We start from the raw sequence: 23,935 nt of genomic DNA, 5'->3' as shown, positions 1-23,935 counted from the left end.
GTCATATAAAATCCTATCTGTGCCTTTTAGCCTCCTTAAGGAGACTTTTGAGTCAGATTCCATGATGTGCTGATGCTGAATAGGCTGTGATGAGATGTCTACTCATCTTTGGAAAGCTATTTTTTACTTTAGCAAAAGCACAGACTCAACCCAGATATGCCAAAAGAGGTAACATAACCGCTAATCTCATCACCTGTTTGCTGGTAATTTATGCTGCTTCATTTATTTAAATATTCAATTTCTAAGCTGTAGAGACAGGGAGAGAATATTATCATGTTGCCCTCTTGTGGCTGCATTCAGATGTCTGACTGATTGAGCTTCTTATTAGTGGAGAAAGTAATTCATCCTTTTTTTCTTTTTTCTTTTGCTTGTTGACTGCTGCCTTTGTGTACATTTTATTGTTTTCAGACACGTCATCAGATTAAAGTGTGCGCTGGTATCACTGTCAAACCTAAAGCAAACATGGTTCATATTTTTATACTCGAAGAAAATACAACACAAAGCATCAGCAAAAGATATCAACAGGGAGGTCTGATTCTCTGCAGCTCGGGCTCAGTGTCTGTCCTGATCTGATAAACATACTTTCTGTCTGTAGTCTATTTAACATTAGTGTAATTATAGAAAAAGCATTTACACAAAAGCACACAACCACTCGACTCCTGTGACGTCTGATAAAGCCTGCAGTTATTCAAGTGGCAGACATTCCTTATATTCTATTTCTTTAGGCGAAAATTAACACGGTTAACTCAAACAAATGCTGGAATAAGCGATGGCCTGTTGTGCCTTTAACCGTAATTTACATAGAGAATGATATGCCAAACGCAAAATGAATCTCACAATTTATTGATGCTCTGCTGATCAGTGTAGGAATTACATTACAGTTGTGATCCATACGAAGCATCATGCAGCATCTCATTGTGCGGAATCTTAATTGGGTCAGTATTTCACAGTGCTGAATACTGCGTATGATCACTACGAGGGAATGAGTTACTATTGCAGCTGTTTTTTTGTTTTGTTTTTTTGTTGTTGTTGATTATGCACAGTACTCTAATGCAGTTCAAGGAAATGAACATAATAGGATCTGTTAAATACAGAATAAAAGAGTGAGAGCATCTTTATATGTAGCGTGCAGTAGGAGATTTGGTTGCTATTGATAATTCATAATGGAGGCAGTTTGTAATTTTTCCTAATTTGACACACACCCAGCTTAATACTCATTGACAAACCATTTTTACTGTAAACTATAAGTGCCCATTTCAGCATTATATATGGTTTGGTTATCACTGGCATTGTTTATACAGGAACATAGACCAGCTTTGTAGACCTGTTTGATTTCTTTTGCAGGCAATAATGATCTCTTAAGCGTTTGTCAGATGTGTCAGATGTGAGATTCCATTGTTATGATATGAACTGCCATTACCATGGAAAACATGAAATGGGGCAGCCTCACTGCCCACTACATCAGTGGAGCTTGTCTGCCCTGCAGCCAGATAAGACTGTCAGACTGGAAGCAAAATGTGGCGACACATTGTTGGAGTTGAGAGGACAGCATACATAGATAATAAGCAAAGGAAAGGACAGCGAGGCTAAAAAAAACAAAAGAAAATAACTGTCAACAAGGACTGAAAAGATGATAAGCAATGCAAGATGCATGACTGGCTTGTTTTTTAACCACTCAGGGAATCTACTGGACGCTGCAGCTGTCGTGTGAAGCTTCCAGCCATGCTAATAATGCCTCTTGGCAAGAAAACAGTCCTTCAAGTAAATCTCTCCAAAGCACCTTTTGGTAAAAAAAATAAGTGCTGACAACCTGAAAAATATTGAAATATTAACACGTTTAGTCTACAACAGCAGATGCTACTGATATTTTAATTGACATTAAAAAAAAACTGTGTCAAGAAAGCTGGAACTTGTCAGTCATTTAAGAGAGCTAGATAGCAGTATGTTATTGATTTTGCACTAAATGATCAGTATGCTTTTGGCAAGTACACAACAACATTAACATAGTGGCCAGTTTCCTGTAGACAACAAGCTCTTTGATTGTCAAAACATCAGCTGTGCCGTTGTTGATTGTCAGCTCTGAAGGATTTCAGATGACTTGATTGTGTGTCTGACTGTTAACACAGTTCACAGTGTGATTGAATAATAATCACCTCCGTTGGCACAGTGAAAACTGGAAGATACACTGTACAATATGCTTCATGCCCACCTCCAGACATCCCAGCGCTACAGTTAACTGCACCAAAATTCTAAAAATGACCTGAGCAAAGTGCACATGATGACTGAACAATCCTGTCTCACAAAAATCACATTCTTATACAAGTAAACTGCATTCTCACTTACGTTTTCTGAGAAACATATTTTCTCACTGGAAAGTAAGACTGTCTCAGTGTCTCAAGTCTGCAGCAGGACTCGACTGAAGACACCACGATTAGTGTCTGTTTGGTTCCACTATTCTTAGACTTTAGGTTTGGTTTCACTCACTGTTTGTTTAGGTTTAGGTCCTTGTGTGGTTTGTGCAGCTATCATGTTTTTACAAAATGCAACCATTTCAGAATATGTCTGATGTTTCATTTCCTGGGTTATCAGGGTGATGAGCCACTCTTCATCTAATTTGTTTGGCTGAAAAGGAGGGACAGTAAAGAAGCAAAATAAAATAAATCTCTTATTAACATAAAGATATGTGAATGAAAAATGTAATTCCGACACATCACTAACAAGAAAAGCACTCAGAGAGACCAGTACTTCACCAATGCTGCTCAGTCTTTGTATCATTTCCAACGGCTGAAATCTTTAATAAAAAATGACCTTGTGCTGAGCACAGACGTGTATTATGCATGTATACGTTATGTATGGATAAGGAGATGCATGATCTAAATATGTAGTGGGCAGCGGGAATTGATTGGACCTGGAAACACCCCCACAATTTAATCAATTGTTCCTTGTATCATATCCGATGGATAAGTCCCGCTGAATTTGAAGTAGGATCGCAATCATGTGATTGTCAGCAGGCAGCTGATGTAGTGTTCACTTGTTGTCATAGTTACAGTGACACCGTGCTGCTATCTTGCAGTGATACAGAAATCTACAACAAATCCATGCATCCAGACTATAAGCCACATCACTTGGGTTTTGTGTCATTTCTGACCTGTGCTGAAAATTTCATCCAAATCTGTTAGTTCGTTTTTGAGTAATGTTGCTGACAGACAGACAGACAAACCAACACTGATTGTCACATAACTCTGCCGAGGCTGTGCCTGCTTGGTGGAGTAACAAAACATAGTATGATTAAAGTCAGGATAAAATCAGGCTGATTGGATAATTCGTTGCAACTATATGGCATTCAATAAAACATCTATTGCAAAAAAATACATTCTGATACCAAATCAAATACTTGGCCTCTTGTCAACATGATTTTCATGCTTTTAACATAAAACCAGGCTGGTTTCTCCATGTTCAGTCTGTATGCTAAGCTAACTACCTGCTGGCTTTAGTACTACATTTCCCAGACTGATATGGGAACTATTGATCTTCTATTCTAACTCTCAGCAAGAAGGTGATTGAGAATGTTTTCCAAAATGTCAGACTCTTCTTCCAATGAATTTTAATAAGTCACTGCAAACTGCTCTCCTATGTTATCGTCACTTAATGCTAGTAACTAATCATTCATCTTTGAATTTGCATATATCTGAATAGACAGCGGTACATTTATTCAAATGGTATTTAAATAAAGTCTTCAGTAAATGTATTATTATTAACATTTAATGTTGCTTCATACATTTTTTACAAACAAAAATATGAACAGTTTATAATAGTGGTGCATTGCTACAGATTTTACTAGATTTTTACAAATTTTACACACACACACACACACACACACACACACACACACACACACACACACACACACAGTTAACTTGTGTCTTACTTTTCCTGTTTATTATGAAGGATTCTATTTATTCATAAATACTGTTTTCTTACTTGCTGTGTAAATGTACTCCTGCAGGTTCAGCTACAAGATTCTGGAGATGTATATATAGTTTGGGAGTATGGTTTAGCCTTTGGGGACTTTAAGCATTCACATCATACCGTTTTACTCATTTAATGCAAACATTTTTGGGGTGCATCTATATCGTCATACAGAGTGTTTTCTAACTTTCTGAATGTTAATAAAAATGGTCATGGAGTAGAATGCCATTTAAGAAGTCACATCTTTTGTGGGGAATGTGACTGATATCAGAGTTTCAGTTACTAGCTATTTAGGATGGGTTCTCTTTGTAACACACTACCGTTTAACAACAAAACATCACAAATGAATGTTTCTGTTATTGATATGCCTGTCCTTCTTCTACACACCTATCTCATGAAATAGATTTGCAAAGTGTTCCTCAATCTACAGGATAAACTACCCAAAACTATATAAATCGGCACATGGTACTATAGTTACTTTTTGAAAGAAATACATTTATTTGTAACAGAGTAATTTTACATACACCGTAGTACTGCTTTGATTTAATTAAATGATCTAAATTTTGCTTTTGTTATCTTGTTCTTTGTCATTTGTGTGCTGTTTTTTGTTTGTTTGTTTTTGCCACCAGCAACAGTTCCCCTCCTTTGCAGTCAGTCTTGCTCACAGCCAGCATGCACAGGAGAAAATTCATGCTGGTAGAACCTGTGATCATTGCACTGCCATGTCGTAGTCATCAAAGGCCCCACAGGGCTCCTTTACTTTAGGAAATTTTTGTTAACCTTTTCCATCCTCTTGAATGCTGTTCCTGTGCCCAGTTTGGCAGGGAGGAAGCCACATGAGGCAGAGTTGGTAGCCAATTAAAGATCAGAGCATATTGTTTCTTTCTCTATTCAGTTTTAATGCACCACATCTATATCCAGCCCATCGTCGGACATCTGCTTGAAACTGATCCCACTGTGATGTTGGCCAAGATCCGTCAGCAAACCAGAGCAGGTTGACACATTCACTGGCTTCTTGGAAACGTAGTGGAAACTGTTTACACACTAGTCTGATGATTGAATACAGATGATAAGGTTCAACTCCTGACATTACAATCTCTTTCTCTCACTGTTGTATAAAGTCCGACTTTTGATACTCTCACAAAAACACAGACTAAAAGGTGACATTAATTAGCTGCTTGTTATCAGTTATTAATATTATCTTCAAAGAATTTCCAACAATGCAAAAGTAAAGCAGTCTGCAGGCAGCGTTTTAAAAGTTGGTTGAAAACTATGAAATGTTTATTTAAAGATCTGAAGGTTTTTTATAGGGAGGCGTTGTTCTTTTTCTAACTTGTGAAGTGCAAGTGCAGGTAGCAGTTTTATTTTGAGAAAGCTGCGGTGGCAAAGTGAATGCCTCTGTTTCACTAAAGCAGGGTCAAAATATGCAGAGAGGGAGAGAGAGGGTGAGATTTGGTGCTTTCTGTTTTCATCTAGCGAACGAATGTACTTTGACATCCCTGGGGAAAACTGTTACTGGTTGCTTTCACAAAGTGCGATGGAAAATGGCCCTACTTTTGCCAGAGATGGGTCGGGGAATATGACGATGCTTGAGGGCGTTTAGTGTAGTGGGACAAGCCAGGGAAGAAAAAAAAGGATTCCATGGTGTGAGATAGAGCATAGATGGGCCTTCTCAGTCAAGTGGTTTCCAGGTCAATATTTTAGTGTTTGGAGCGAAACATTATGATAAACCCAGTATCAGCAGGAAAGGCCCCATAGAAAGAAGTGATCTTTTGAGACATATTTGTGCTATCATAGTTTTAAGACTGTTTGTGCTGTTTGTCGTTTATCTGATGGTGTTGAAATCGAAGAGAGTCTTGCAGCAAAATTTGAATCAGTGACGCTATAGACAAATACTGTCAGGCTTTAGGGGAGAATTTCCTAATACCTTCAGATATTGGGATTGTATCGGAGAATAACGTATAATAGTTTCATTTGGAGATAAATAATAACTTGTGGCGTTCAGAGATAACTTGACAACTCAACTAACTGCATCTACTTGTTAACATATGCATGAACAGCCCACCATACAGCTGCTAAAGGGTTTTCCAAGCATCTAGCAAGGTTTAGCACATTTCTGTGTGCAAGTACAAGTCCAAGCTGCACCACAAGCTGCCCTGTAAAAGCACACATGGTACAATTTAACAGGATTTTTAGTTTTGTTACTTTTTCCTGTATTTTTGAGATACAAGAATATAAAAACATGACAAAAACAAACTGTGAATTTACATTTCTTAGACAAAATAACCTATAACTATGAATAATTATAAAATGTTTCATCTTTTAAAAGAGAATTAGAAATTCGCAGAATCTATTGTATTTCCCATGTTATAATATATGAAACTGTGACATTCAAGATTAATACTGTAAATACATTTCTGAAATGAAACACAATTAGTCACAATTACTATGAAAAGGTTATTTAATACCACAGAGATAATTTTTTTGATTAAATGGGAAATATCTTTTTTTGGCTTTGAATTATTAATAATCACTGATAATTACTGTAGTAGCTGGACTAATGTTAGCCACAGGAAACGAGTCACTTCATAATGTAAATCGGGTATGCAGATTATTTTGAAGACTACAGCTCAAGGAGTGTGGTGGAGTTATGGGACGATCGGCGCTGGTTTGTCTGTCTGTTACCAACATTACTCAAAACCAGACTAACAAATTTGGAAATTTGAAATTTTCAGAGAAGGTCAGAAATGACACGAGGACTAATTGATTAGATTTTGGTAGTGATAGTGATGTGGCTTATAGCCTGGATCCACAGATTTGTTAAAGATTTCTGTGTCATTGCGAGATAACTGTAACTATGACTACAAGTGAACACTACATCAGCTGCCTGCTGACAATCACATGATTGTGATCCTACTACAAATCGACCGCTGCGGACTTATAGGGACTTGAAATGATACAAGGAATGAGCAGCCTTGCCGTACTACTGCACTCTCTGAGTGCTTTTCATGTTTAATACTGTAGTAACTCGAGGGTCCTATCTAAATTCTAAATAAAATTCTTAAATAAGCAGTTTTGTGAGATAGTTACGGTGTTTCGATGGCTAAGAGCATGGTGGGAGTTTAACTTGCAATGGGCCACCATGACAGAGACTTCTGTTGCAGTTAATGGTTTCCAACAAGTCTTCGTTCACTGGAACCATACTTAAGTGCACAACATTTTAGTATCTGTATGGTTCATGGCATACAACAAATGTGGTGTCAAAATGGAGAGAAAATACTTTTTTTTTTTTAACTTTAAAGACCTATTAAATTTATAAGATTTTTTTTTTTGTAGAGTTTTGTTATTACACTTGTGATCTAAAATTAATAGCAGATTCTTGCATTTCAAACGGACTTACCGGTTTCACAGTAGTGTATATGCATTTGAGAACAGAGGATGCAGTAAAAGACATTCATCACTCATGAATAAGGAACAAAATGATTTATGGAGAATGGTTTTGGTGCAGACACAGACAAAACAACAATCTTTGTGGTCCCACGCTGGGTCAGATCCTTGAAATGTACCCTGCAGGAGGATGTCTGAGCCTGCCCAAGCATGCAAACAACTGCGTGTTAAACCATTTGTTTAAGCCACAGTCAACAATGGTCTCGGCTTCCCGATCGCTCCAGGTCAGTGAGCCTTCGGTTCTGAATTGCTTGGGGTGCCTGGGCCCTCTTACACTTTCTCTGAAGTCTACTTTTTGTTTGTGCTGGAGTGTAGCGATATACTGAAATGCTCTAATGCAATGTAGAAGTAACTATTTGATAAATTAAGTAGACACAATGACAAAAACAGACATTTTGGTCCATGAGGGCGGTGTGATTTTAAAACTACAATTCAAATAAGCTAATTAATCATCAACTCAGATACTAGTATGAATTATAATGTATTAATTCTAGTCATATTTCATGTAGTAGACTATACAACAATCTCTATACAAGTAGTTGAAGCAGACATACAGTTTGTGGGTCTATGTTGTTATTACAGTGATACTATAGTTAGTGAGGTTAAAGTGCAGACTGACGGCTTGGTTTGGAATGTATTTTTAGGCATATCTATTAATAAGATGTATAGTCAAATAACCTTTTAGGCATCTAGAGTCTTTACTTCAGGATGATGATGGTATTTGGACACATTAGGGTTATATTAGTGATTTTTATACATTGTCAAAAATCCTTATGGGTTCTGAACCGTGCAAATCTACAACCCTTAAACATCATCATGACTCCTGCTGTCTACAGCAGCTGTCAAGTTTTTTTTTCCCCCATTCTTTTTACATTTCAAAGTGTTTTATTTTAAGATGATTCAGAAGAGAAGCTGTAGGTCTGTTCTGGTCAAAGAGAAAAAAACAATCTGTTTTGTGAACTTGTGCAGCGCATCAATCAGCTGGACCTAAAAATGAATCACCCTTTCCTCCATGAGTCACAGCGGGCCATAACTGTCCATACCTTATCCTAAAATGTGCAAATCATAGCAAATTATTACCAGAGCAATTAAAGATGACTCCTGCCTGACGCTTCAGTGCTACTTGAACTTTAAAAATATCTTTAAAGCTTCATTCTGTTTCAGCAAATAAAGCTGATGGAATCTGATAAGTGTAGAAGATGATGCCATGGTAATTTTAAAAGAAAAAAAGTTGCAAATGTGATCTAACTTCCATTGTTCAGTACTGGTCTCATCCTTAGCAGCTTCTGTTTTGTTACTAATTTGTGCGGTGAGTCACTGAAAAGGATATAAATATAGAATGACAAAGAGAAAAGGGGGTCTAGAAAGACAGAACGGGAAAAGCAGCAATATACAAGAGCAGTAATGCAATCATTTACCCACTGCATTCCTTCATTTAGGTAGAAAGCCATAGAATTGGTTCTCTTTTAAATATAATGATATATGTGATAGCGTACACTGCGGTACAGCTGCTTCTGTGTTGTTTATGATTCCTATGCAAATAGCATTTCCACTATAAAACCATGAAACATTATCGGAAAATACTGAATCAGCTCTACCACTTGAACCAATCACTGCACTATTTGGGCTGTTTCCGTTTTCTGTGTCAGCAATTCATATTTTGTGACCTGATCAAGCAAAGTAAAGGTGACAAGAGGAAAGGAATGAGGAGGAGTGTTGAGGTGCATAGATGGCAAGAGAAAGAATTTGTATTAATAAAACATTGAGAATCAGTGGCAACAAATCTGTTCACTCCCAAAGGCCACTGCCCGGGGTAACAGCTTCTCAGGTGGTGGGTGCCGAGCATCAGAAAGAACAGGCATAGGAAGAAAACAAGTAATATGTGGTGTGAGCAGCTCTCTCTGCAGTTCTGCGTCTACCTTCTGCAGCATTGTGTCGGCCAACGAGGAAATGTGGTTGTGGTGTGATGCAAAAATCTCAGAGTTAGCTTGGATCAAACCTAATCTGAAAAGAGCCGACGCCAACAAAATTAATAAACTTTGTGCAGGCTGGAGGCTCAGGGAATACCACAGCACATGGTAATTCATCATAGCAATTACTCAAAGTATATTGTAAGCACACAGATGTTAAGTACATATTTTGCTTCTGAATATTTCATGAATTTTCTGAATTTGAGACAATGTGGTATGAAGGTGTATCTGTGTCTCCCTGTTAGTGATCATATAAAGAGTCATAGGGTGTCTGAAGTCGCTGGCTACTGCCTACAGTAACTCCTCTTACATGGGCTCTGTGGATGGATAATCCTTGTAAACCTAAAGGTGTCTGAATACTGAAGTGGGCTAAGTGTTTATTGTACATGTAAGAGAGTCAACGTGCACAGCTGCTTACATGTCTACAACATGTACTGTAATCATGTAAATGAGGCATGGTTTGCGCTCCGTGTTCCTTCACATGAGCTGCTTGTCTAGAAATTAGTGTGGATGAGTGCATTTCCTCTGTTGTTTCATAAGCTTCTGAGAGTAACCCATCTTTGCGTTGTGTTTTGTATACACACCCACCGCCGTGTTGGACACTATGCGAAGTATGCCTGTGTATTTGAGCAGTAGTTTGCTTTTAAATGTCATTTTTCATCAGTGCAGCTGCAGAAATGCAAATAAAGTGTAATCTTCTATCTGATGTGAGCCTTTTAATGGGGATTATTGCAGGGCTGATGAATGAGTTCAGTCTGAGTTGAAGTGTGCAGCGCTCTGTAAAGAGAGGACAGTTGCTCTCTTATGCAAAATGAGTAAGGCATTATTGGTTTTGCATTCACCAGTAAACAAAATCTGATGGAGCTGAATTTATCAAACTGTTTTAATTGCAATTACAAGCAGGGTAAAGGGAACCTAACTGGTTATAAGTTATCACGTTTTAGTCCATTGAATGGATGTTTTTGTTTTTGGGTCTTTGGTGATCCCGGCCTTTCCTTTGCTCCCACAGGTTCTCCAGTCATCGTAGGAATGAGCATCAACATAGCAAGTATCGACTCCATCTCAGAAGTGAACATGGTAAGTTGAAATCTCCTTGGGCTTGTCGTTTTTATGTTTGTCCCCACCATCCAAAATGTGTCCAGTGAACCTACACACAGCAGTATGTGTCATTGCCAGCAAGGAGCTTTATAGAGAGGGAATACCATCCTGTCCAACCTCAAAATAGTTTTGTTCCTACACAATTAAACTTTATTCTTCATAACATTTTAAGGGAAGTCTGTTTTTGCCGAATTATGTCACATCATAAATGTACTTAAAATCAGTCCATCAGATTCATTTTACTGCTTTACTGTCACTCATGTTCAATTAACCAATTATGCATTAGATGGGGTGCATCACCCTGGCAACACAGAACATAGAGAAGCTTCAAACATGTTGTGAAAGGGCCATATTTCTCCCCAAATTGTTCCATTTCCAAAACCCGAACCAATTTTGGTGCCTAAGTTTCTAACATGGTACTATTGCTATCAAAGTGTTTACCACAGTGTGGTGTTTTTACAAAAGTTGCCATGTAGTTTTGTCACCTAAACCTAACTAATGAGTGAAAACAATGATGGAGTTTTGGTCCCCACACTGGGTGAAAATTCTGTTCCATCCTTATCCATTACCTCCTTCGAGAACACTGTGGCTCCGTCAGACTGGAAGCCTTTCCTACAATGTCACAGTTTTACCTCTTAAAGTTAAAATGTGTTTCTTTCAAAACAGAAATGAAAATGCAATTTAGCTGTACAGTCTATTTTGAGAGACTAATTACAACTAACCAGATCAACTAGAAGGAGTCGCTAGTGCAACAAAGACATGATCCCTCACTGGTTTCCCTGCCGAAGACGCTGCCAGCTGTGTTTTAGACGGATCAGCTGGACTGAAAGGCCAAACCATGTTGAAGGATATCGCTACAGGGTGTCATGTGTTAGTCAAGAGTTTTACATTTATTGTTACTGAATGAAACCTTAGTTGTCAGAATGAAAACAACACCTGACTGGGTGTTTTATGTTGACCGACTGATCTTCTGGCCCTGGTAGAATTTCTGCAGGTAATGCAGGACATTCTTGTGCCCTGACAGACGTGAGTGCAGTAGGGCAAAGTAGTGAAGAAAGCAATATGGCAGATGTCTGACGTCATTGTGTCTCTTAGCACTGTCTTTATTTTCACTCAGCGTGACATCGTCACTCACAGCGCTGCTCACTCCTCCCACATGGTGCGGCAGCTTGTCTGTCTTCTATTGTTTTCTTTTACCCTATCTTTGTTTTTGTCAATTTGTCTTGTGGCAGACTTTGTTTTAACTATGTTTGTTTATGATTTGCTTCATATATCTACATTCTTGTAGAAAGTCTTTGATTCATGAGAGGATTAGATGCACAGTAGAAACATGGGAACACTAACTTACTCAAATACTCATATTTTTTTCTGAGTACCAACAGATATTTTGCGAGATATAAGAATCGCTCTTCCAGATTAAACAAAAACACATAAAATGTTAATGTAGCCGCTTGCTGGTTTTTGGAGGCAATCAAATGTCAAAATGTTTGTTGTTTGTGTTTTTCTAAAGGGAATTTAGAGTGCATTTCCTATATTTGCCTGTGAAATTTCTCTTTTTTAACAACCAATGTGACTGAGAGGATAGATTGATTTGTTTATCAGTAGCGCTTCTTAAGCCCTGTGACCGTTCATTTGTTCAGAGGGGATACATTTCAGTACAAAACATTTCATATCATTAATAAAAAATCATAAGGGATACAGGACACCAGACGCCTTAATATGCATCATGCTAAAGTGTGAAATTTAGCTAATCTTTTTTTTTACTTAAATTGAAGTGTATTAATCACAGATTAATTATTGTTTTTTAAACTGTGAAGGTTTTACATTAAGCCAATGTGTTTTCCATGATACTGTGAACAGTACAACACTTTGATGACAGGGACAATGATGCATTAGCTGACAAACATTACATCTACGCTTGAGTGCTTTTCCAATTAGGTATTACACAGAAGTGCATGTATTTGTAGGTTTTCTCCCTGTGTCCTAATCCTACTCTGTGCCTTTTTACAAATACTGAGCCCTTGAGCTTTTATGTCCAGTTTAGAAACAACTTTCCTGATACGTGATCATGTATGCATATATTTATCACTAACAGCTTTTGCCTCTCTTTTAGTAAAAGGACTCAATGGAGTGTTTTTTTTTTAGTTTTTATTTTCATGTCTTCTAGTATGCATTATGTTGTTCTTGCGTGCTACATTACTTGAAGCTATTTTTCAATTGTTATTGTAGAACTGACAATAACTACTCAATGCCTTTTAACCACAAAGTAACATGTTTGTGATCACATCTGCTTTCATTTGTTGCTAACAGTTTGATCACCCATGTCTACTGTTATCTGAAAAGGCCACGTTGATATATATAAACTCAACAAACTTATGAAACAGAATGAAATTATTAGCATAACGTGTAATCATGTGTAAATTAGATGTTTTGTTCTATTTGACTGTGAATTAATGTTAATTTTTCCTTCTTTCTCTCCAGGACTATACCATCACAATGTATTTCCAGCAGAGTTGGCGAGATAAGCGTTTGGCCTACGGTGAGCTGAACCTAAACCTGACTCTGGACAACCGTGTAGCAGACCAGCTGTGGCTCCCTGACACCTACTTCCTTAATGACAAGAAGTCCTTTCTTCATGGTGTGACAGTAAAAAACCGGATGATCCGACTGCACCCCGATGGCACCGTCTTATATGGACTGAGGTGAGAGCAGCAGAAACTCTCTTATGTGCATTTGATTCATATTAATTTTTCTTTTCACATGTATCTTCTTGGTATAGCTGAACTTCTCATACTAGTTGCAATTTTTTTTTTAAAGAATTGTGTGGGCTTTTCATACACACAAACTGGCAGACACGCTTAGTAACAGATGATCAGTGTTAATTTTAAGTGCATAACTGCAATTTTGTGGCTAAATAATGAACCACAGTGGTACTGAGTCATTTTTTAAAGAAGAATTCACACATTTTTATTCTTATGACTTAAGTGATGAATTCATAAGTAATAAAAACATTGCTCACTTTAGTATATTCAGTATAATTTGCTGCCACTGACCTACTTGGACAAGTAATTAATTCCAGATAATGTTAGGTAGCTTTGAGTAGATATTGTGGTTGACTGATTTTAAGTTCCCCTCAGTGAATTTTTTTAATTTTTAATTTTTTTTATTTATTTTAACCTGCAGTGTACAGATAACAGTCTCTAAAACATGGATTCAAACTTTTATGAATTTATACAGAACAGACCTAAGAAACCAATCCGGTCAACTTGCAGGGTGGGGCTTCCTGTGTCGTTATTCTTCTTCAGAATTAGTTTACGGTTAAAACATTCATCCATTATCTACACACTGCTCAATCCTTATTAGGGTCATGGTGGGGCTGGTTACTATCCCAGCTGACTGACAGCTACAAATACAGACAAACAATCACACTCACACTTACGCTACATTATAGCATTTAGCATTATCATGCAATTATTGCTTGTAGCTAAGGTGGCTCGTATTCATATTAAGTTTCAGATGTAACTATATTGTAACAAAATTGTCTCAAATTATATGTGGCCTGAGTTTACTCTTGCAGTCCAAAAACCAAACAGGTCAGATGAACTGGACTCTGAAATGCTATAAAATGTGAATGTGACTATTTGTGGCCTGCTGTTCCTCGGCAACTGGCCCAGGGTATTTCTGTGCCTCTTGCTCCATTCGTGCTGCATCTCACCCTGAAGAGAAGCTGATACAGTATGGAAAGAGACTGGATGGACTTTAGTTGTCTTTTTAAATTGTTCTTCTCTGAAGCCTTAATAATGCAAGAAGTTGAAGCCTCTGAGAAACTCTGTATATACAGTAAAAACGTTTCATGCGTGCTGGGATAGGCCTCACCTCCCTGCAACCCGAGACAAGTTTAGCATATATAATAAATGGGTGGATGGAATCACCACTATTTAGAAAAAGCCACACTTTTTTGTAACCTTCTAACTGCTAAAGATAGACACATACAATACTAACAATAACTTTAATTGCATATGTGCTGTCTGTCATTTGTCAGCAGCAGTAATACAGCCGGGGGAAAATTTAGCTAACTTACATGTGGAGCTAGAAAAACAATATCAGCCCTCCTAGTATAACTGTGGTAGGATGAATTATGACAGATTTATTTTTGATCACAATAAACAGACTTTAAAGTTTTATTTATAAAGTTAATGGTCCACAAAGTGTGACCTCAAACAAACAATCACAGCTTTTTGGAGGAGGGAAGGTGCTTTAAAGCTAAGGTTCATTGACCCAGAAAGGCTAAAAAAAGGTTTAAAAAGCACAACACCTCCATTTCCCACATCACTGTGACAAACCAAACAATTCATTCAACAGTAAATGTGCACAGAGGGACCCAGAAATCCCCTGGGCACAGCTAAAAGTAAGAAAACGTCTTGAGGTTTGTTCGTGCTCAGAGCGGATTGCTGCTTTTCTTAACACAAATCATTAAAATAAAGTAATTTGATGGAGGCAAAGAAGCTGGGAACATGTTTTGTTCCATGAATAAAAGAAAATGGCAGTGACAAGGTTTAGATCATATGAAGTAATGAATTATTAATGCAGTAATCAGTATTCAGGAACTCTGAATTACTGAATTGGTGCTGACACAAAAGGAGACGTGATGGCAAAAGTTTTTCTTTCTCCTTTCATGACTCTTCACAGGACTATTATTGCTCCAACAGAAATGCAGCCTGACTGATGTGGAAGTGGCAAATAAATATCTGTGAGATGGTCTTTGTTTTGTCTTCTACAATTATGCATAGGCTCTGGCAAGCTAATTTTAGCTGGTGACCAGACGAGGACAATCTTTACTGATGTGTCTGGTCACGACAGAGAGAGAGATGAATAAATTATTGCTACGAGGAATGTGTTATCAAAGGTAAGACGGGACGGATTGTTGGTTTGGCTGCATTGGGTTTTTTTTCTTGTGTACCTGATCTCTGATAAAGTAAGTTCATTTAAAAATGTGCTGCTTTGGCTCTGATGTGGCTCTCTATCTGCAGTCACTACACTGTGGTATCAAACATCACCTCGCCCATAGTACTACCTGATTGGTGACAGTAATCAAAATTAAAGGTTAAATCCTAAAAAAATTCTTAAAACATTTAAAACATTTTGCGCTGGAGTTTGTGTTATTCTAAATTTTTGACACTTAAGGATTTCATTTTTAATGCAAATGTGTATTGGTTCCAAATATCGGTCTCCTTGATTGCTAATAATCTGTATTGATATTGACCCTGAAAAAACTGTCAGTCGACCCCCAATGAAATGTCCTGTTGGCTTGTACCTCTGTAAAGGCAAGTCAGATCCGCTTCTAATACCTGACTCCTACTGCTGTTTAATGGGGGCCTTCATACATCCTATTATGGATAATATTAATAAGAATAAACCAAAAAGTGCAAGCTCTGCTTTAATCTCATTAAAAATGTACCTTTGATAGTTTTTAAATATTTACAAGCTTATAAACTCTGTGTCACCTCCAATTAAAGCAGGTGGAGACACAGGAGAAGTTCATGCCAAAATGGTACCAAAATTACGTTGCACCACCCGATCTGAATAAACATTCCCAGCTGCTCCACTCAGCACTCTGCATGCAGTTTCCTCTGGGAGCCAGAGAAGCGGCACAAGCATCGTAAAATGGACTTGTGCCAGAAGATAATGGTATTACACCTGCATTTGCACCTCTGCTGGTTTTATGCATGCATGAAACAGAAAGCCAAGGCCGTTGCTAGGGACACCAGCACCAACATCTCATCTTCAGACACACTGGGGTTTACTGTTATCATTCCCCACTGCAGTAATGGTGTACAGCAGATGGCATCAAGCCCTTGGATCTGTCCTCCAGACCATTTTTTCAGCAGTGTACAGTAATTAGAAGCAATGCTTAATCTACATGCAGAAGTGATTCCAGGACCTTTACATGCCTCCTGTAAGCATGTAATTGAATCTCTTTGTTGAAATGTTTGACTTTGCCCAAGGGTTGTGTGGACATATTTTTTCTCGAGAACAAAAGACCCAACTTCAACAATTGATATTCTCAGTTGAGTTCATTTGAATGTTGTGGCTCTCAAGTCTGACTTCTTGAGGGTTTTGTCGCCTTAAATGCATTTTTTTGTAAAGACCGCCTGTTTGAATCTGTCCCCTGTGCTGTTGCTGAGCGCAGTAGAATACAAAGTATGGACAATCGCATTACACACACTACTGCACCTTGTGCTGCGCTCGATCCACTCACTGTGAAATGTGCTGCTATCTGTGTTTGTCTTTTTCTTTGCCTTTATTTACCTCGATTCCTACTTTTCACTGTGATTTTAATCAGAGTTGTGTTGATGAACCAGTTCTATTTTTATGGTCATTTTAAGCACAAGCTGACAGTCTCTGTGCTTCACAACCTCACCCTCTTTTCTTAACAATCGATCTGGTGTGGAGTGTTGAATGGTGCATTCTCTGTACCTGCAGTCTTTATTCTGTCAGATTACGAGTCAGATTGCACCAACGTTTCTGACTGCATCAGCTTTCACAGAGATTGTCTGAAGGGTTTTGAAGCAGAGCGGTGTAACCCACTTTCTTAGTTTTTGAGAAAAATTGGTTCAAAGTTTTATGTTTTCAAGGATGGTCTAACATTCAAAGCGCCATTGTAGCGCTATATTTGGGTTGTGGGTTAGACCACTAAAATCTAGATCATAAAATATTAGAAATTATACATACAAATTATATTAAACTCGGTTCCGATTTTTTGTGTGTTAGACCTCTCTGCTTCAAACCCCCTTGTCTAGTGTCACGACAAACAGAAACAATCTGATCTAACTGAATAAAATGGCACTGCTCCACTCCATCCACTTGATAGATCTAATCAGTAGGTGCTTGTCAGGTTAAGATTTGACATATATTAATCCTATGCATAGTTGAAGTAGTGGTTCACAACTATTTTAGCCTTTGAAAATAATATTATTAATGAAAAATAATATGAAATAATGATTACAGTAATGATAATAATTAATTTTGCGACTCTTTGAATGGTGTCTGGTTCCAAAGGTTGGTAGCCACTAGACTAAAGGACCAAATTATGTAAATGTATTTAAAACTAGCTCCATCTCAACTAGCCACAGCAGTAAAAACTGATGCATCAGTATTAAAGCTGGAGTAGGCAGTGTTCTGTTTGCCTCACGTGGCAGTACTTCCATACTAACATTTCATTATGTTGTTATTGAAGTGGTCTGAGATGAAAGCAGACTTTTTGCTCTGTTCTCAGGCTTTAGAAAATGTAGTGCATGGCAGACGATTTTAGCCAATCATAAGGCTTTCACCCAGTTCCAGTGATATAGGATAAACAGCAAAGTGATGAGAGGAGGGTGAGGTGGCATAATGGGTTAGACAGAGAAATTTCACTACAGAGAGCAGGATTTGAATCCTGTGTCAAGCCACAAATTCATGTTATCTTTTGACTTGACTATCTTCATGTGGTGGGAGACCCTCCCACCACACTAGCTAGAGGAGAGAGGGAAGATCTACCTTCTAGATTTCAGCACACCCAAGCTTTACCAGTCCAATCAATGTCAGAAAAAATAATATCACTAAGAGAGGAAGTGCTTCTGCCTTTCATACATTTTGCTAATATCACTATTGTACTGTTATTTAGGGCTTAGGATGCAGGGTTTGTACTTGAAATATAGCATTAGGCCTACATTGATGTACTGGTACTTTTACTTTAATGCGGGATACGAGAAGTTTTTTCACCAATACCAAAGACATGTAAATGGCATTGAGTTTAAACTATAAATTGTTCATGGATGTATTGTATGCCTGCCCATGAGTCATTTCTTAGAAGCCAAATATGGATCAATGATGGTTCATATGTAGAAAAATTACCAAAATTTTGGTAAAAATCTGGAAAACTGCGCCAATTCATCACCTTATAATTCTGATTTTAAGCTCTTGCTAGAATTTACATTTTTGTATGTATTTGAGTCATTCTGTAGTTTGAGCTAACCTTATGCTGTACTTTTCTGTAGAAGGGAGGGAGGAGGCTGAGTGTGAAGAGCAGTGCAGGAGAGCGTTTGGATGTTGCAAACAAAGTCATTTTGAACATCAATAAAAGAAGTCAGAGTCAGTAGAAAGTGTGGAGCAGGTTTTTCTGACTTGCCAGTGAGTTGAGAGGCTGAATCATTGTCAGCAAACTGACAAGCCAGTTTGATAGTGCTCTGGGTCCTGAGAGCATTGAGGGCTTTGTTGAGCTAAGCTCTCGCCAGATTGTGTTTTCTCTCTTCCCATTTCTGTGAATCTGCTCTCTCATGTTCCTCTGTTTATTAAGCCAAGCGTTGTGATAGTACAATGATCTTCTTTGGTAAGCAAGCTACCACACGGAGATAGATACGGCAGTAGACTGTGTAGGCGTAAAAAACTATTGCTCACATATCTAAAAGCCTCTCTGTCTGTAGTGCCAGGCCTCTGGGATCCACCTCCAGATTGCTTTTAGTTGTTGTGTTATGTTGGCATGATGCTTGGCCAGAAATGCCAAGACTAGCCTCTAAAAAGGAGTTGGAATTCACCTTTTTTTTATTCGCTACTTCAGACACTAGGCACGCTATTCAGCTTTTTGTTTCGTTCATGAATTGTGTTTGCATTGCAGTGAGTTTAAAGAAGTTAAATTTGCAACAAAACACTGATTTTAGCTTTTACTTCACACATAGGTTTCTCTATATATGTAGATGTTCTGTGCTTCGTAGTGTTAACGATCAGTCCAGTGAGATGACAGTGACATATTGCATATCTTGAAAGCTATAAAGCATACAGACTGCTGTGTTGGAGAGCGCTGCCTGCTCAGGTCTGAGGCTGCTGACCATCTCTGGTGGGACTATAAGTTGCTGACCTACATCTGCTGACATTTCCAAATCCCAGGCCCTCACTTTGAGCCGTCCCACCTCGTGCCTACTCAATGATGATTCTCTCCTGACTTGTTAACTGTCACACATAAAGTCAATTTTATTTCTAGTGGGTGTCTTTTTTCTTTTTTTGCCAAGGGGTAAAGAATTCATTTCTGTCCATTACTGTAAGCTGCTGCTGCTGCTGCTGTCTGGATTTCACTGCTTCACTGTGCTACTGTATCAGGGGTATTGTCTTTAAAGAACAGTAAGAGCATCTTGACAGGATATGTCTTCCTGTTTATGATCACAGAGGACACAAGACCTTGCTTCAACATGGGGTTTAAGGCAGCACATTGTAGGTTTTCTCTATGTTTTAGTTAGTAGTTTGCTCCGTTTTTCACTTGGTGCAACTTTAGCACACCTTGTTCACTTATTTTTTTGTTGTTTTTGATTATTTATTTGTGTTTTTTGGTTATGTGCTTGACTTACCGTTATTTTATGTTTTGGACTGATAAAGTTTCTTTATAGCTTCATAAACCGCTGTGGTTATAATGTGTTGCTACGTATCTAATTTCAGTATTTGTTACTAAACTTCCAGGCCCTAAACATGTATTTTCTCAGTCAACCTGAATGAAGGACTCATACATTTACACATTTATGCTATTCATTGCCACAGTTTCTAAAATTAAAGTTAGTGCACATGAGATGTTTTCCCTTTTTTGTCTCTTTTCTTTGTCTCCTCTTAGCGGTTTGAAGTGAGAGGGGCTCAGTTTTAAAAGGTGGCGCCACATACTTCCAGAATTTAACATTTAAATCAGATGCTTATTCTCTTTGCTCTTTAACTCCTCCCCATATAATATACTAGACAATAAAATAATTTACTCAATCGTGAGCAGTAAACTGAGATTTGATTTGATTTAGCTGGATTTTTTTTCTGTCTTCTTAATTTATAATATATAGTTTAGTTTTTAATTTGTTTGTAGTTTTTAAAGTCATCAAAATTGCATGTTATTGCAAAATACTTTATGAAGTTATGTTTTTAACTGCTTATCACCTGAGACTGTCCCCCATATAAAAATTGGATTCATAGGTCACTTGGGCACGGAGGTTAGTGCAATATATAGTTGTGCTTTATTGCAAAAAATAGGCTCAAGTGGCCACGATAAATGTGATGTGATGAAAGACGGAAGTGAGGTAACCAAGTTACAGAGCGAGGTAGTCAGGGTTAATGGATGGGTCTGCAAAATGCTGGACTTTAACACAGAGGATTTCTGTTCATTTCTCATTTTAAACTAATAATAAGTATTGTTCCGTCAGCTTAACCTCATGTTTATCAGTGGAACTATTGCAATGAAGGACTGTGACTGCTCATTTAAAATGGAAAAACCAACATTCCTTTTACAGACACACTCCGATGAAAATGTATTTATTTATTTTTTATTACTTTCCTACCATGTCCATATGGTGTTTTTTGTAGGATTGAAGACACGTCATGGTGGAGACAGACAGTCAACACCTGGACTTAGCATGTCCACTTTGGAACTGCAGTGAACCAATGACAGCCTCAAAAACATGGATTCAGACTTTGAGGGTTTCTTTTAACAAACCTTAAAAACCAATCCTGTCAGCTTGCAGTGTGGGGTTTTGGGTATCACTAGTCTTCTTCAGAATTGTTTTCCAGTTTTTATGTCTATGGCTGAATTACTTCGGGGTACAGCTTGCCATTGTATGGCATAGGGTAGTTGTACAGCGTTTGAGCAAAGTTGTAGGTAAGCTGGTTGTTTGAGCTGCAGCAAATGAGGAGGGGTGAGTAGAGACAGAGGCAGGGACTTAGAAGATCCACTCATTCTAGAGGAAGCTATGTTGTAGACTTACATCTAAGTCATTTTAAAGCAGGAAGGAAATATTTTCATGGAAAACAAATCTAAATATGTAAGTTTGACAGACAAAGACACGTTTTTAGGGGTTAAATCCATAACCAAAGAGGTTACCATAACCTTAACCACATGCTTATTGTTGTAAGGAAGGTCTTCTGTTTTAACCCAAAGCCTGATCTTTCTCTAACCCTCGCAAGTTTGTTTCTGCACCTAAACCCAGCTGAACAACAGTGATGTTCATACTGAGAAGGTAGAGAACAATTCATCTGTTAAGTTGGAAGACGTCCCCCACATTCATACCAACTGCAAACCATGTTATTCATGGTAACTTTGCTTTTATTTCAACTTTTGGCCTCAAATCATGATTGCCAAGTGACCTTTCCCATTAATGTAATTAGGCATGATGTTATCTTGTCACAGTGTGTAACAGTAGTGGTCCTGCTATACCCTCTCAGCAGAGGAGCACTGTGAGACAGCAGGGAGTTGCAGTACAGTGGAGCAGAACAGAATGCAGCTTGAGCAGCTTAATGCTTGTGCAGCAGAAAGCAGCTCTGTGTCATTGTGAATAATAAACACATAGCTGTCACACATTTTGTTTATGTATGATTTTCTTTACCCTTCTGGTGCCTTCTCCCGTCACGGACCCAGAGGCCCCACATGCTTGTGTGTTAATCTGGCCAAATCAGCTTTAGCAGAACATATTTTGTTTTCCAATTACCTGTCGACAGAACTCTGTTCACGCTAGCGTGACCAATTTACAGACTCTGTGTTCGAGCAATATATTTCCAGCACAAATGGCTTATTATCTACTGTATTACTAATTTGAAGTATTTTAGATTCCTGTGTTCAGTTTCTTACTGCATCAATGTAAAACAGCAGACTGTAGCAGCATTTGTGGCTACTGTGATTAATAACGTATCCAAAGTATGTTGCATCCTTTAAAGGGTAAAAATTTCATATCACTCCCATCATGCTCTGACATACAGATGTACACTGTCCACATCAAACTTCCTCTGTGAAAGTGCTGGTGGCTTCTGACACAGAGATGATGAGTTGAAAATTAATTTTTCTATTTCATTTACACAGGAGGCCAGTAAGCGAATGAAAACTGGTATGACAAACACATACCAGCTGGTATGAAGAGGAGAAATGTAATTACTAAAATGTGCTGCACCGGTAAATATCTCAGTTAAATGCCACAGACCCCTACATGTGTAATTTGTAGCCAGAGCTGTTTTCCTGGGCTACTGGATTTATTGACATTAATAAACTGCAATGCATACATCTTTCCTAAAGCTACCTGGCAGAAATGCATATCTTAAAACTAGCAATAAATAACACACATCGACAAATGCAATCCCTTACAGAGGCTGAGCAGTTAGTGATCCACATAAAAAGAAATAACATCACCCGACTACTCACGGAAACACAAAAAAATAAATCACATTTAAGAGTCCGTGGAAAAGTAGGAAAAATAGTCCCATTCCCACTCAAAAGCAAAGTAGTCCTTTTATTCTAAGAGAACAACGGTTTTCTCTCCCTGCCTTCTGCTACACAAGCAGAGTCTCCGGATCTGATGACCCTTAAAAGGTTTAAGAGGTTAAGAAAAAATGGCCTACACAGTTACATACAATCAAAGCCATTAAGATAGAGGTGGTATCGGCAAAATGTCTTCACCATATTATAAGCTTAAAAGCCCATCATGAATTATTGAACGGCTGCAGTGCTTTCATGTTTATAATAAACAACCACAAAATAATTGCTTTTAAAGTGCTCCTTGAGTACATAGCGGGGATACTGGTGGCTCATCATAGTGTACATCATGCTGAACTATGACCTCTCTCTTAACCTTTTCCATCATTTGTAAGAAAAAAAGTCCTAATTGTCTGTGCTGCTGACTTCATGTGTCTTTCTGCTCTGTCTTTTTCTCTTAGAATAACCACGACTGCTGCTTGCATGATGGACTTAAGGAGGTACCCGCTTGATGAACAGAACTGCACCCTGGAGATTGAAAGCTGTGAGTAACGCAAATGAACACAAGTCTTGACGAGCAGTTTGTCACCGTCAACAGGAAAACGCCCACTGAACTTACATCAACCTTCAAAAGCAAATAGCAGGGTTACCTCAAAAATATGACATGAAATTACCATAAGTGAGACTTTTTGGTCAATATATTTAGAGGCGGCATTAGTGAAATATTGGGCATCTTTGCTAATGTACGCAATTTGTCAGATGATTTACCCCTCGAGTTGATTGTTGCCTTGAGATGTAAGAAAAAAATCACGGTGCTTGGTGATGTGCATTGATTACAATCCCATCAGTGTGGCGGATGGATGAGGCCAACTCGAGATGTTTCACTCGTGAAGGCCAAATAATAACATTAATACTGGGAACTTTACACAACCTTCATGTGTCATGCAATGTCAGCATACATTAACATAGTTTAATATTAGCCATACTCATCAACTTATATGGGGTGTCTGTAAATTATTTATATTTTTCCCCCTTTTAAATTGCTTATTGATGTATGCATAACATCATATGGATATAAAAAATCTACATCAGTATATGCATGATAAGAGTTCAGCCATGTGGTCAGATGCAGCCATCAGCAGATTTTGTTCTGCTATAAAGTTGCAAACTTCAGCCCTTATCAGTTTTGTCAGGGCATCGGATTTGGGACGCA

General features: G+C 38.1%; 1 protein-coding gene across 2 annotated transcripts in view; it reads left to right on the top strand.

The window, feature by feature from the left end:
* Positions 1–23,935, top strand: part of gabrb4 (gamma-aminobutyric acid type A receptor subunit beta4) — a 69,148-nt gene that overhangs the window by 27,081 nt on the left and 18,132 nt on the right. For both annotated transcript variants that reach the window (XM_023275410.3, XM_023275408.3), the window contains exons 3-5: positions 10,396–10,463; positions 12,966–13,186; positions 23,184–23,266. In XM_023275410.3, coding sequence (XP_023131178.1) covers positions 10,396–10,463; positions 12,966–13,186; positions 23,184–23,266 — 372 coding nt within the window. The remainder of the gene's footprint in view (positions 1–10,395; positions 10,464–12,965; positions 13,187–23,183; positions 23,267–23,935) is intronic.

Source organism: Amphiprion ocellaris, chromosome 14 (genome assembly GCF_022539595.1).
Source record: "Amphiprion ocellaris isolate individual 3 ecotype Okinawa chromosome 14, ASM2253959v1, whole genome shotgun sequence".
NCBI lineage: Eukaryota > Metazoa > Chordata > Actinopteri > Pomacentridae > Amphiprion > Amphiprion ocellaris.
Note: the sequence above shows the minus strand (reverse complement) of the source record. Positions and strands in the feature narration are given on the sequence as shown.